The sequence below is a fragment of the Leptonychotes weddellii genome, chromosome 8 (assembly GCF_054177405.1).
Source record: "Leptonychotes weddellii isolate Sample4059 chromosome 8, ASM5417740v2, whole genome shotgun sequence".
NCBI classification, from domain to species: Eukaryota; Metazoa; Chordata; class Mammalia; order Carnivora; family Phocidae; genus Leptonychotes; species Leptonychotes weddellii.
The window spans coordinates 14,557,318-14,573,442 of NC_138376.1; the positions used below are offsets into that span (position 1 = coordinate 14,557,318).

Sequence of the window (16,125 nt, forward strand, 5' to 3'; positions counted from 1 at the left end):
GGTTCTTCAATGTGTTCAACCTCCAGTCTTGTTGTGCAGTTAGGCTGTGAGAAATAGTTAAAGAAGAGAATTTAGAACCATGTCTACATGTCTAAGATAGAAATGTCCTTGGTTGGGGCACCTGGGTGGCTCAGTTGGTTAAGCGTCTGCCTTCAGCTCAGGTCATGATCCCAGAGTCCTGGGATCAAACCCCAAGTCAGTCTCCCTGCTCAGTGGGGACTCTGCTTCTCCCTCTCCCTCTGCCCCTCCCACCCCGTTCTTGCTCTCTCACATGCTCTCTCTCGCACTCTTTCTCAAATAAGTAAATAAAATCTTAAAAAAAAAAGAAAGAAGTGTCATTGGTTGTTCATAACATCTATCATGAAGACCAACTGAGAAACTAATCAACTTTCGGGGAAATGTTTTCTCCGTAATAGAGAGATCTCATTTTTATGTAAATCGTTATACTTATTTCTTCAAACTAGGGACCAATAAGAAACAAGGAGTAATCCCTTAATATCCAATAATATCCTGGTAAATTTTCCAGGAAGCTTATGTAAAAGTCTTTTTCTCTCCTCCTTCCAATCCACTTTCTTCCCATTCTTCCCATCCCTGCCAAAATCACTAAGAGAAGAATCATCCTTCAGCTTTGATCCTGAATATCATAGGGTTTGGCTTTCCAGGTCACTCATTAAGGAAGCAATGTATATGCATGAAGAAAATTGAGAAAAGCAACAAATTAGAGGCAGTATAAAATGTGCTAGGAAGACTTTTCACTCTGTTGATGGTTTCTTTTGCTTTGCAGAAGCTTTTGCGTTTGAAATAGTCCCACTTGTTCAATTTTGCTTTTGTTGTCTATATTTTTTTTAAATATTTTATTTATCTATTTGACAGAGAGAGACACAGCGAGAGAGGGAACACAAAGAGGGGGAGTGGGAGAGGGAAAAGCAGGCCTCCTGCGGAGCAGGGAGCCCGATGCAGGGCTAAATCCCAGGACCCTGGGATCATAACCTGAGCTGAAGGCAGACACTTAATGACTGAGCCACCCAGGCACCCCTTGTTGCTTATATTTTTAAAAGCCATTTTCATATCCATGAAATCACTGGCAAAACCAATGTCATGAAATTTCCTCATTTTTTAAATAAAAGTTTTATAGTTTCGGGTCTTATATTTAAGCCTTTAATCCAGCTTGAGTTGATTTTTTTTTTTTAAAGATTTTATTTATTTATTTTGACAGAGAGAGACACAGAGAAAGAGGGAACACAAGCAGGGGGAGTGGGAGAGGGAGAAGCAGGCTTCCTGTGGAGCAGGGAGCCTGACGCAGGGCTCGATCCCAGGACCCTGGGATCATGACCTGAGCCGAAGGCAGACACTTAACGACTGAGCCACCCAGGCACCCCCAGCTTGAGTTGATTTTTGTGTGTGATATAAAGTAAGGGTCCAATTTCATTCCTTCGCATGTGGATATCCAGTTTTTCCAGCACCATTTGTTGAAAAGACCATCCTTTTTCCATTGTATATTTTTGGCACCTTTGTTGAAGATTGATTGATTGTATATGCATGGATTTATTTCTGGGCTCTGTAGTCTGTTCTATTGGTCTAATTGTCTGTATTTATGCCAGTAGCATACTGTTTAAAGTACTGTAGCTTTGTAATGTAATCCAGCAACTCCACTTCTAGAAATTTATTCAAAAGAATTAAAATCAGGATCTCAAAGAGATATTAGAACTCTCATGTTCATTGCAGCATGATTCACAATAGCCAAGATGTAGAAACAACCTAAATGTTCATCAACAGATGAATGGATAAAGAAAATGTGGTAGACACATACGACGGAGTATTATTCAGCTTTGAAAAAGAAGGACATCTGGCAATGTGTGACAACACAGATGAACATTGAAGACATTATGCTAAATGAAATAAGCCAGCCACAGAAGGACAAACACTGTATGATTCCACTTATATGAAGTATCTAGAATAGTCAAAGTCATAGAAGCATAGTGGGGATGGTGGTTGTCAGGGTCTAGAGGGGAGGGGGGAATGGAGAATAGCTTTTCAACAGACATAAAGTTTCAGTTATGCAAGATGATTAAGTTCTGAGATCTGCTGTACAACCATGTGTCTGTAATTAACAATACTGTATTATACACTTAAAGAATTGTTAAGAGAGTAGATGTCATGTTAAATGTTCTTATATAATTAAAAAAAAAAAAAGTGCTAGGAAGAGGTCAACACAAAAGTCTCTGAGAACATAGAGAAAAGGAATCAACACAGATCCGGAGGAGGATTGGGGCAGCAGCCAAACACATCAGTTGAAACATAACCCTTGAGTAATTTTCAGAGTTTTAATATAATTGGAATGGAAGAAAAACAGAGGGAAGAATGTTCCTGGGCAAAGGGAAGATGTATGAAAGTATATGATTATGAGGAAGTATGACATATTTTGCCACTCAAAAATGTTTTAATATGGTTGGAGTATAGGATATGGAGCAATGGCAGTTGACTGAGATAAGATTAGATGTGTAGTCAAGGACTAGATGATAAACATCTTGACATCATGTTGTGGAGCTTGAATTTGTTGGTAAAGTAAAAAAATTGAAAGATTTTCAATAACTTTAATTTTAGGAAGATCACTCTACCAATAGAAGGGAAAGTGGATTTAATAGTGGTCAGGTTGGAAGCAGGGAAATCTAGTTAGAAAGCCATTTCAATAGTCTAGGCAGAGTGTCAAGAGCCTTCACTAAAGAGAATGACACAGGAAATGGGCAGTTGTGGCATATTGAAGAAATAGTTGACACACATAGAACTTTTGGACTTGTTGGAAACTGAAGGTGAAGGAAAGAATGACATTTAGCATAACCTTAAGTTTTGGAGTTGGGTATCCATGGGTGGATGGTGGTAGCATTCTCAGAGACAGAGATTACATGGAGAGTAAACATTTAGAGGAGATAGATAATGAGTTAAATTTTCATTCCTATTGACCTTAAGCTATCTTTGATATTGCCAAGGGAAAAAGCATCATAAGAAGTTGGATAGATGAGTGTAGAGCTCAGGCAAAACTATATAGACAATGAATTCGTGTGGAGGAAGTCTTGAGTTTCGTTGCTTTGTAGGGTAAGAGACTCAATTTCTCAATTACTGAGTTTTTTATATACAAAGCTATGCTGTAAACGGAAAATGGTTAGAAAAAAGAATTTTTTTAAAAAAGAGTGGTTTTTAGGGGCTCCTGGGTGGCTCAGTCTGCTAGGCGTCTGACTTTTGGATTCAGCTCAGGTCATGATCTTACCGTCTGGGATCGAGCCCCGCGTGTGCTCCATGCTGAGTGTGTGGTCTGCTTCTGGTTCTCTCTCCTCACCCTCTACTCCTCCCCCCAACCGCTCGCTTGTGCTCTCTCCCTCTTTTTCTAAAATAAATAAATAAAATGTGAAAAAAAGAGTGGTTTTTAACATGGGTGTGGTTCGAATACATTTATATGCATACTTGAAAATTCTAAAAGAGAAAAATAGTGCAAATGGCTAAGCAAGTGAGGATAATTGAACAAGGAGGTCTCTGAAGGCATGATGGAGAGAACATATGGAGACAAACCCAGGATTTAGGGAAAGAATCTTGTCCCTTGATGTGATAAGGAAAGAGATAAGGCTGAAGCAAAAGCATGGAAGTTTGTGGCAGGGCCATGAGGGAGTTCACATATGATAGCCACTATAATTTTCTGTGAAATGGGAGGTGAGCACACTCCTCAATTCTTACTTCCTTGGACCAATAACATAGCTGCAGTAAAGTTGCACTTGCTTTCCTGGGGAAGGGAAGAAAGTCTTCCCTGATCATTCAGTTTTCATTTGACCACTAACTCATCCTGTGGCCCCCTAGGCAAAGATGTCCATTTGCTAGATTTCAGGCATTTTCTTGTGGAACATGGTAAGGATGACACATACGTGTAGATCTGAAGAGAGGCTCTACAAGAAGCATGATTCTATTATTTAAAATGACTAGGGTTTCCTCGAGAAGTTAAATATAATAGTACATCACATAATTTAGACTTTCAGAGGATTAAACAATTATCAGATAATGTTATGTACCATTTATTACCCCATCGATATATCTCTTCTCACTTAAAATAAGGTGAATGTTTGCAACATTGCATTTCTTTGTCCAAGGTTCACATTTTTATTATCAAGAAGATTACTTCTAAGTATGAAATATAGTATGAAGTATGAAGTATAGAATTTATGCACCAAATAACTAGGATTTAATACTTTGCTGCCTAAAACAAATAGTGGTTTGCTTTAAAGTACAACAGAAGGATTACCCCCGTGAGAAAGCATGGATAGGAGGAGTGAGAAGTTCTGTCATGGATGGAAAAATGATTAGGAAAAAGCAAAGAGAGACGAAGTGTCCGGACATCATAGAGAATGAGCCTGAAAAAGTCCAGGAGGAATAAACAAGTTTTGTGCACTCTTTCAGCATAGCCTTTCACTGTCTTCCATGCTTATCCTGTCCCGTCAGAACTAGACATGCTCGGTAACCCCCAGGTTTTGCTAGTGTTTTAGAAGCAGATGCTCTTCAAATGTCTTTAGGTAATGGTAGAGATAACAATAATCTCCCACAGGGAAAATACCTGTATTTTTTGTATGCATAAAGTCGCTCTAATATGTCAGCTGAAAGATCTGATGTTTGCACAACATCTCTCTCTAAAATGTTGGAGAGCTGAGTGGCCCTGTTCTCTAGAGCAAACGCTGCCACCAACAGAGGCATCTGGTCAAAGAGGTGGGGTTTGCCCTGGCATAAAAGTAGGCAAAGAGATACAGAAATCCCAAGAACTCATCTTCATGAAAGATGCCAATATGGATTTGTGTGTGTTGACTGATTTGGTTAGCATTCTTAATCCAAATATTAAGGCCACAATCTCAGGTCTTCTGGGCTTTTGGATCAGTCCTGTCAAAACATTTGATAACATGGCTAGTATTATAGGAACACAAAGGGGATCGAGTCGGCTGTGCAGGCTGTTAACAGAGAATGTTGTCTAGCTCTGGGCACCGGAAGCTCTACATTATAAAGACTGGCTGTGTAAGCTCCAGATCGGACCCTACTGAGTTTGGCTGATTGGATCTTATTCTTCCAAGAGCCTGAGTAATTTATTACTGAAGGGTTTCTACTAGAAAATTCTCATTCCCCATAGTTCTAGGAGACTTGACCTGTATGAGGAAGTTCTTGACCTGAGTGTAATTATCTGAACCGGATTTCATAGCTTTAAAAAAAGCATTAATCTTTTTAATGTTTTTTCCTTATTATAAGAAGAGTATTTTATTTAGGAAAAAAATGGAAACTATAGAAGAGAATCAAAAAATAAATTTCAAAACACCAATAATATCACCATTGAGACAAAGCATTGTTAATCATTTGGTAAAGTTATTTCAATTTTTTTCCCATGTGTATTTTTACAAAGTTGAAATTATTCTGTAAGAATAACTTTGTATGTTGATTTTAAACTTAATAATATTGTATGGTAAATACTTTCATATTCTTTACTTACTTCATGAACATTTTATGTCTACACATTATTTTATACCAGATAAACAATATAAAATATTTAAATATTTCTTTATTAAAAAAATAAATAAATATTTCTTTATTCCTGGACAATAGATTGTTTCTCAGTTTTCTGCACTTTAGAAATAATTCTGATGAACATCTTAAGACTCAGGGTCTTGTTACATTTTAGATTATTTTTGAAGAGTATCCTAGAGACACAGAAATACTGTTTCAGACAGTATGATGTTTCTAAGACATTAGATAATATTGCAAAGTTATGTTTTAGAGAAGTTGGATTTATACTTCTATAGAAGTGCATGGGGGATCTGACCAACTCATGTTCACATCATATGATAACTTTTTTTAATCTAATAGAAGAAATGGGATCTCATCCTTTTCTAAATGTGCATTCCTTTGTTTCTAGTTACTAAATATTCTTAGTATGCTTATCACTCACTCATTTATATTTCCTCTTTGTGAATTGCCTTCTAAATGTCCCTTTGTCTTTCCTTCTATGAGTATTCAAATTTGTTTCTTACTGAGTTATATGAGTTTCATATATATTATAGTAGTAACCCTTCTGTCATATTTTAATGGATGTTTTCTCCATTTGACAATTAACTTTTAAATGTATTTTTGATTTTTTAGAAAAATAGGTATTATAGAGGTGCCTGGCTGGCTCAGCTGGTAGAGCATGTAACTCTTGATCTCAGGGTTGTGAGTTTGAGCCCCATATTGAATGTAAAGATTACTTAGAAAAACAGGTATTATAATTCATATACAGTAAAGCCTTTTGATCATTATACTTATTTAAATAGATCTTAAATTTAAAAAACATCCTTCCTCATTCAGAAATGTTATAACTATTGACTTCTATTTTTATAAAGCTGGAATTTTTTTCATTGAACTCCTTATCACAAGCCATGTAGAATTCATTTGCTATGGATAATGTCGAGATCTAAACAAGACACCTTTTATTTTATTTTACTGGTCTTTTCTTTCAGATGGTATTATCTTTAGATATTAACTGCTTTGCCATTTTGTTTTACTTTGAGAAATTTTAATTCTAGTTCATGTTTCCAGTGGGATCAATGGAACTCGTCTTTTCTAGAGCTTCTTTTAAAAAACTTACATTTTGACCAATCTTTTATAGATGGCCATCTGTAGGCATTGGCATGAAGAAAATCTGTGAAGACCATCTATACCTGTCAGGGTGTTTGCTTCATCTGGCCTTGCAGAGCTCCTCATAACTCTTCTGAGCAAAACCTTTGTTGATATTATATGGGTCCTTTCACTCTAAATCCTTTATTTGAATAGTCCAAATGATCTACAGGCTGCTTACATATTCCTTTAAAATATTCAGAGAATGAGAAATCACCATTTAAATGTCAGTTAGAGTTGCTTAAGCTTTTATATTCCTGGAAGCTGTATACAAATCTGAAAGACTTGTACTTAAGTTAATTAGTTTTGAAGGGTGCTGATGTCTTCTTAATCATTGACTTAATAGTTCTGAAAAGCCTTATAAGTTTTAGCTGTGGCCACTTCTTACTTAGGAAAATTATTTTAGATTCAGATAATTTAAAGGTAGGTTTTGATGAGAATACTATGAGCATATTCATTGTCTGGGGAATATGTATAAGGTAATCAAAGATTTTCTACTTTCTGAATTAATCTTCTTTACAACGTTCCTCACTTAAAGTGAAATATTATTTACCATAAAATGATCTAATTAATAGATAACTGATTTTCATACCCCCCGAAATTGTCACCTTAATAGCCCTAATGGACTATGAACATCGTGACATGCTGGTATAGGAATAGACCTATTTAAAAGATTTGTATGCGGGGCGCCTGGGTGGCTCAGTTGGTTAAGGGACTGCCTTCGGCTCAGGTCATGATCCTGGAGTCCCTGGATCGAGTCCCTCATCGGGCTCCCTGCTCAGCAGGGAGTCTGCTTCTCCCTCTGACCCTCCCCCCTCTCATGTGCTTGCTCTCTCTCATTCTCTCTCTGTCAAATAATAAATAAAATCTTTATAAAAAAATAATAAATAAATAAAGTTTCATTGGGCGCCTGGGTGGCTCAGTCGGTTAAGCGACTGCCTTCGGCTTGGGTCATGATCCTGGAGTCCCCGGATCGAGTCCCGCGTCGGGCTCCCTGCTGGGCAGGGAGTCTGCTTCTCCCTCTGACCCTCCTCCCTCTCATGCTCTCTGTCTCTCACTCTCTCTCAAATAAATAAATAAAATCTAAAAAAAAAAAAAAAAAAAAGATTTGGACGCTACACTGTGTCAGTTTCAACAAACTGAAGGATTGTAACCAAATAGTTCACTGCTATGGATCCAGGTAACTCACATTGTTCATTAGCCAAAAGCCCATCAGTATCCCCACTCTGTTCCTCAGGCCCTAAACTCTTCGATGTAGACAGCTGAGTTCATGCTATATGCTGACTCCAGTCTGATCTTTTCTTCAGCAAATAGAGGGATCTCTTTCTTTCCCCCCCCTCAACCCCATCTGTAGCTGCAAGAAGCTGGGTCAGAGATAAACTGAACATTTCCTGACATGATATTCTCTTGTAAGATAACATAAAAGCTTCTCAGTTAAGTCTAAGTCATTTGATAAATTGACTTTTGGTAAATTAGCCTTCTTCTGATACCTCTGAGATAAAAGAAAGTGAAATGGTCTACCACAACTTCCATTTTCATCCCAAACTTGTAAGAAACCGGGCATGTGAGTTTTGACCAAAGGTAAGCAGGTGTCAGGAAGGTATGTGTACCTTAATGAAGTGTCAGGTACATATTCTTTTATTGACACAGTCCAAATCACTGGCATAAGCTTTTTAGGCCACTGGAATGAGGAATTTTCTTTCCTACTTCCATGTAAGTATCCGCATCTGATGGTGTAGATAACATGCAGGAACCACTGTCATTCCCTATTTCTCTCTGTCAGTATCCTGCATAATCGATAAAATTATCATCCTTGTCACTAAAATAATTGAACAAAAAAACACCAAACACTCAAACACAAAGAACAACTATTTTGCTTTGCTTCTGCAAAACAGTGAGGATTACATGTGCATAAAATGGTACCTCAAACTCTCCAACCATGTGTTTAAAATGTTATATAACATGAAACACTGGACTGTGGAGGGCAAAGTCACTGACTCTAGAATTCACCATTGTCTTTTCTGCACCCAGAAAAGTGTTTAAAACACAACAGACATGCAACAAATATTTGTTGAATTAAAACCACAAATAAATAAAGATATTTTCTTAATGATGAAGACAGACCGCTTTCAAATAAAATATGGCTCACAGGCTGTCTGTTCAAATGAATCTAGTTGCCAAGTGCTTTCCATTTTGAATGATCCACTGGAATATAATGAAGAAGTGTGAAAAAGACATACACGAAGTTCTTATGTGTGTTAATCTGACTCATCCAAGTGACTAGAATAGATTTTGAATTTGAACTCTTTGGCAACACCCAACTTTACAAAATTACAGTGCAATGCGGAAGGAGGTGTCTAAAAGAGTCACAGTGACATGCAAAACATTTAGGCACTGTATGAAAAAAAAAAAATCCAGAGGATCCAGGGAAGTTCTAAACACATAGACACAAAATGCTTTGTCACTCCCTTCTGGCCGGTTGTCTGCTCTGACTTGGTGTTTCTAAAGTTCAATTCCACTTGCCCCAACCTTCATTCTCTACCACCCTCTCCAAGTGGTTTTTTCTTTTTAATCATCTGGTGAGTAGGTACATATAAGGCTTGCTTCGATGCTCAAAACTCTGGACAGGTTCCTAGTGATCTAGGTCACATTTGCGAAGGAGCCGTCATTCTGCAAGGAAGCAGATGGTAGAAGTGCCTCAGCCTTTCGAATGGCTTAAGTGTTGAAGCAGCACCCTTTTGTGTTTTTTTTGTTTTGTTTTGTTTTGGTCATTCACATTGATCATGAGACCAGGACTTCCTATCAGCTCCATGCTTCCCCAGTGGCCAAGACTTCACAGCTGAATTTGATTTGAGAAAATGCTGCCTAGTTCTTCTGGTTCACCTTACTCTTTATAGTTTGGGTTTTCCTGTAAAACTGACCTACCTACATAACCTGAGTCAGTACCCTCATAGGAATAGAAGACAATAGGAACTGGAAGAGTTGATCCTGTGGCCATTAGAATGAACAACTGAACAAGAAAGAAGAGAATTCTAACTCTGATAGATGATTGGATCTCACAGTCATCTCAGAATGTTCGAGGACAAGGTTCAAAAAAACTTCCGTCATGTGCCATATAAATTGATATACTGGAGGTTCCACAGAGGGTGTTTAATATTTTCCTTTCAGTCCCTAAATAGTAATTTCTGCCATTTCCAGAGCACTTACTGCATCTTAATCCCTGATTTGAATATAGTATGAGCTTACTTCACTTAATTCTGACAATTCAGGACCTGTTAACATCATGTATTTTTCATACATAAAGAAACCAAGCATTAGTGACTTTAAGTAATTTGCCTAAGGTTAGTAGGCCAGTGGCTCAGCTGATACCCATACGCTGTCTTTGGAACTCTAGAAACTGCAATGTTACTTGTATCTCATATTTCTTAATTGTTTTTTAAAGATTTAATGTATGGGGCACCTGGCTGACTTAGTCGGGGTGAAGCTTCTGCCTTGGGCTCAGGTCATGATCTCCGGGTCCTGGGATCGAATCCCTCATTGGGCTCCCTGCTCAGTGGGGAGTCTGCTTGTCCCTCTGCCTGTCCCTCCTCTGCTTGTGCTCTCTGTATTTATTTATTTATTTGAGAGAGAGCACAAGGGAGGAGGGGAGGAGCAGAGGCAAGGGACAAGCAGACTCTGCACTGAGTCCAGAGCTAATGCGGGGCTCGATTCCACAACTGGGAGATCATGACCTGAGCTGAAACCAAGAGCCAGAGGCTTAACTAACTGAGCCACCGGAGCACCCCTATATTTCTTAATTTTTTTTAAACAATGAGATTACTTAAAATTCATATTTGTGGTTAATTTTCATCTAACGAATGAATATGATATAGTGGTTTGATACCTGGATTGAAGACTGTTTGGCCTGGCTTGAATCTTGGCTCTGGCACTTACTAGTTGCGTGTCCTTTGGCAATAGTTTTACCCCTATGATCTTTCCTTATCTTTAAAATGTGTATAGTAAATAAAGAGTAAAACTTTGTTTTTTAGATTACACATATGAGTGAAATCATATGGGATTTGTCTTTCTCAGTCTGACTTACTTCATTTAACAAAATACCCTCTAGATCCAACCATGTTGTTGCAAATAGCATGATTTTATCCTTCTTTATGGCTGTGTAATATATGTATGTGTGTATACATACACACACACCCCCACACATACACACCATGTTTTCTTCTTTCCACTCATCTATGGATGAACACTTGAGTTGCTTCCATATTTTGGCTATTGTAAATAATGCTGCAGTAAACATAGGGTGTATATATCTCTTCAAATTAGTGTTTTCATTTTCTTTGTGTAAATACCCAGTAGTAGAATTATTCAATCAACAAAACAGAGAGGGAGGGAGGGAGGGAGGGAGGAAGGAAGGAGGGAAGGAAGGAAGGAAGGAATGGAGGGAGGGAGGGAGGGTAGGAGAGATAAAGGAGAAAGAAACCTGGCATCTGTCCTCAAATCCATCCTCTCCCTCAACTTCTCCAGGTTCTGGCAATTGCTTAGCTCTTGAACTTGTCCACCTTGTTCTATCTATAGGCTCCTTTCCCTATCCAATGTGTCCTGATCTCTCCCCTGACTTACTGTAACATTAGCCTTCCAACCAGTCTCTTTATATTCCTTTTTGCTCCTTTTAATCTATTTTCCTCACTATAACCAGCATGATTTTTAATTAAAAAGTATCATATCACTTGCCTTAAATCCATATAATGGCTTCTGATTGCTCTCACATTAAGAGCTCTTTTGACCTGGGTGGGCCCTGCCTTCCTTACATGATACTACCCTAACACTATGTGCTTTCCTTGTCATTCTGCTCTCTTCCTGCCAGCCCCAGGGCCCCATGCAGTCTCCTCTGTACCCCCTTCCTGGGATTCTCACCTGTCGCCTTCCCTACTGCTTGCACTTAGTAAGTATTAGGCATTTGGTAGGCAAAGGTGAATATTTGTTGACTGAGATAATGAATTAATGAGGAATGAATGAAGAGGATGATTATCCCCTTACAAACATGAGACCACACATATTTTGAAGGATATATACTTCATAAACCTACAATAGAGCTATCTCTGGAAACGGGGATGGAGGGGTTCTTGACTACTTCCCGTTATGTCTATATTTTTTATTTTCTGAATTTCTTTTTCCTTTTCCTAAAATTATTTTCCCTTCTCCATTTTATTTCTTTTTTTATATTGTATTTCTCTTTTCCTCTATGTATATATATATAATTTATATATTATATACAATATATACAATATATACAATATACAATATACAATATATATAATTAATATATTATATTATATTTATAATTATGTATAAATTACATATAAATTATATATAAATTATATATATATATAATTTCAAACCAAAGCCATTTGAATTTCAATTAGTCTTAAACAGAATGGTGAGTATGCAAGTGTAGAAAGCCCACAAAAGCTTTTTCCATACATATAAAAACTTTAGTGTCATATACCTCATCTAAAATGTTCAACAAGTCCGCTAAAGTATATGTGAACAGATTTCACATGAATTTTGGCAAGCATAAGTTGTTCAGACCTTTACCTGAGCATTCTAATGTACTTACACCAGTAGATAAGTAGTTTTATCAATAAGCATATTGACTATGATATCTGTAAAGTCATGCTGCTGAACTCATTTGTAATTTTTAGAGTTAGAAAGAAGCAATCATATTTGATTCTTTTTAATTTACACACACACACACATATATATATATATATATATATGTTTTTTTTCTTTTGGAGCTAGTTTAAGTTATAGACTCCATCCTTTTCATGACCCTTAAAATACTATATTAGCTAAATGTTCACACTTGTCCTTTTTAGCTTTAAAAGAAATGTCACATCCTAGGTTTCTGTAAATGACCCACATTCAGATGTGAACCAAACATAATAGCTTCTGCCATTCACCAAGCAATGAATTGCTTCAAATGTAGGACACAGGGCAGAGGACTTTGTAAATTACTTTGTTTCATTGGCCGTCATCAGAACTTGTGGCATAATATGTGACCTATTTCTATAAACAATAATGCCCTCGGCTTTGTGGACAGGTGGAATACAGTTTCTCTTTTAATTACATTTTGAAGAAATAATTTAAAAATGTAAAATTTTCAGACACTTTGAATAGTTGTATTGTTAAAAGAAATCCAAATCTGTAACCATCATCAGGTAATGATATAGAATATCATAAAATATTAGCTTTTTATTAAATAGCAACTCAAGTCTATACAAATGCAAAAATAATATAATGAACTTGAATAGTCTTCTCCTAATTTCACTAATTATTAAAATATTTCCACTTTGGTTTTCTCTTTCTCTTTTCTCATCTAATATGTTTAGTATCTTCAATTTTATATAAATCAATCTGATCTTTATACACACACATGCAAAATGGCAGACAATGCATGAAAATACATGCATGTTTGTGTGTGTGTGTGTGTGTGTGTTATTTCTGACCCATTTGAGAATAACAAACTTTCATAACTTAATATGATCACAGCAAGTTTAAAGTTAATATTTCATTGACTGGCTCCAATGTTGTCTACACAGAGAAAATAGTCTGTTGCTCTCTCTCATCAATGTCTTACCAATGCCCAGTTTATTTATGAAATAATTGTTTTAATAAATAAATATGTTTAATATAAATATTTTATAAATAAAATAAGTTTAATTATGAAATTTATCGAAACTCTTTGAGACTGTATGTTTTTATAGAAATTTTCTTAACATTTAGTTGGACTCTAACTTTCTAAAGAGAACCAGAAAAGTGAAGTTCAATAGCTATGCACTAACTTTGATCAGTATGGACTGCCTAACTCTCTGAAAAGACAAAATAACTCACTTTTGGGTAAATGTTATATTGCTTAGCTGATTACATAATCAAATGAATTACATAATTATCAACACTCAATTTATGCTTAAATTTTTACACATATAACCATAGACTATTTTCTCCTTTTTCTGTGTGTAAACTGGCTCCATAGGGCTGCAAAATATGCTAAAAACTAGTAACGGTTGGTAAGTTGACTCATTTACAACCCATCATAGAGCTGTTCATTGGAAAATGCCACTCAACATGGCAAGGAAAAAATGTAAACGTAAAACTAAAGTGCAGTTAATCTTTGTACAGCTTTCCATATTCCAATATGCCCTTTTGTTCTTTGTTGAAGCATTTGTATACCATCCTGTAGATCTGGGCTTGGGTGTTTACATAATTATTCTTTCACACAAAATAAAGGAGATATAAAGAGGAGACCGACATTTTCTGGGCAAAAGGAACAGAAGCTAGAAGAAACAGGACTGTGATTCCTAATTAATTCAAAGTTAATTGCATTGTTGCTGATCTTGCACTTAAAATCTTCATACAGAAAATGTTTATGGCAGCAAATTGACAGTAATTTAACTACATTAAATCTTACTACCATTAAAAGAAAGAAAGATGGATGTTATATTAAACAAGCTTAAGAGAATGGTAAAGACTAGTTCTTGTTTAACAAGACAACTAGCAAATCATTCAAATGGCCGACCTAGAATCTCAAAGCACAGTAAGAGTAGTAGTTGAATTTCAAGATGGTACCAAGCCATATGGCCTGTCTTGAGTCATCAGTGACACTGGTTGGCAGTTTTCCTTTTATTTCCATTCTGTGATGAGTGCAAAATAGTTAGGGGGAAACAAAGACACATAGATCTTATTTGGCAATAGGATCAAAAAATCTATTTTACTATTTTGGAAGAAGTAAGATAAAGGTCCTTAAATGAAGATATGTGTTGTATTGATTATTTTCACTGAAGAGTCAGATGGTGGAATGAAGTGAACTTTGGTGTTAGTTCTGAGTTAAATTCTGTCTCTGTTACTTATAAATAGCAAGACTAATTTTTTCTATTTTAGTGTATCAATATGTAAAAGACAGGATTAAAGCAAGGCTAGATAACACAATGGATGTGAAAGACCACCATTTTAAAGGGAACTCAATACATTTTAGTTTTAATTACCTACTCTATTTAAAGCAAAATATAATTATCCTGATCATTGAAATTAAGTACTTACAGTTCCCCATTTTGTATAGTAAGGCACTTCCACATAATGCTCAACTCTCTTGGTACTCCAGTTCATAACTTGGGCATTTTGTAATAACTTTTCAAAGGGGTAGTTTATTGATACTGTGATGCATTAGGGTTCTTGACTGTAAGTTTCCTTTAACAAATCCCTCACATTTGAATTTATGTGGTATTCATAATACAAATTAATGGCTAAATATTTCTTAATTTTCTACGTTCTATTACTTAGACATCAAAAATCAGAAATAATAGGCTTATAGGAGATAATTGCAAAAAAAAACACAGATTATTCTTTGATTATGATGTTTAGTGGAGGATAGCATTAACTTATTTCTGGAATATAAGTCAAATAATTTCTGAAAGATAAATGAGAACAATGAACTACAATAGAATACATAGAAATTGATAAAAGAAACAAATTATCTAACATTTTTGGGGGACAAAAAGTAAACAATATTTGGGCAACAAAAATAACAGACAGTTTTGTTCTTAGATTGCACAATGATTCTTGGATATTAGATGCATTTCAGCGCATCCATACTGAAGAAACCAAGTTTTTCATACCATATAATTTGGAGATTTCCAATCAGGAGCTCAGTTACATAGTGAAAAGATCTGAGCAATGGAGAGGAATCCATGGTGAAAGGAAGAAGGTGAGTTGGTTTGAAGTAGATTTTGTTTTTTGACTGCACAAGAGAAACTCATTCTGTTAGCGTATCAGTAAATCAGTACATTTTCTCACATTGTTCTTGAAGCCATTTATTATTGTATTTGACTGCCACCACTATACAAATCTTGCAACTTGACTATATCTTGATTATTTTTTATTAGTTGAAATGAGGAAACATGGCCAGGTGGTTAGAGTGTAACACTGTTATTTTCTTATGGAAATATTTATTGATACCTACTGTGTATATATATTGAGCAAAATTGCACAAGGGTTGTGAAGAATATAAAAGAAGCTAATGGAGCACCTGGGTGGCTCAGTCAGTTAAGCATCTGACTTGATTTTGACTCAGGTCATGATCTCAGGGTCCTGAGATGGAGCCCTGTGCTGGGCTCCACGCTTAGCTGGGAGTCTGCTTGAGATTCTCTGCCTCTCCTTCTCCTTTTGCCCCTCCTCCTGCTCTCTCTATCTCTCTTTCTCGCTCAAATAAATAAGTAAGTTTTTAAGAGAAAAAAAATAAAAGAAGCTAGTGACTTATTTCCCACATGTGACATGATTGCTGGCTTCAATGTCATCTTGGGAAGACAGGAGGAAGAGAATATTATTTCTCACAAAGATCCAAAACTCAGAGTTTTTCTAGACTTTTCTTTGTCTCCTAGAAAATTTTTTTTAGTTTTATCATCC

General features: G+C 36.2%; 1 protein-coding gene across 1 annotated transcript in view; it reads left to right on the forward strand.

The window, feature by feature from the left end:
* LOC102743246 (uncharacterized) overlaps nucleotides 1-15,580 on the forward strand; it is a gene marked incomplete at its 5' end in the record, with an annotated part of 218,059 nt that extends 202,479 nt beyond the window's left edge. The window contains 2 exon segments of the mRNA XM_081827532.1: nucleotides 15,268-15,427; nucleotides 15,530-15,580. Of these exon segments, the coding sequence (XP_081683658.1) occupies nucleotides 15,268-15,427; nucleotides 15,530-15,580 (211 nt within the window).
* Nucleotides 15,581-16,125: the final 545 nt, after the last annotated feature.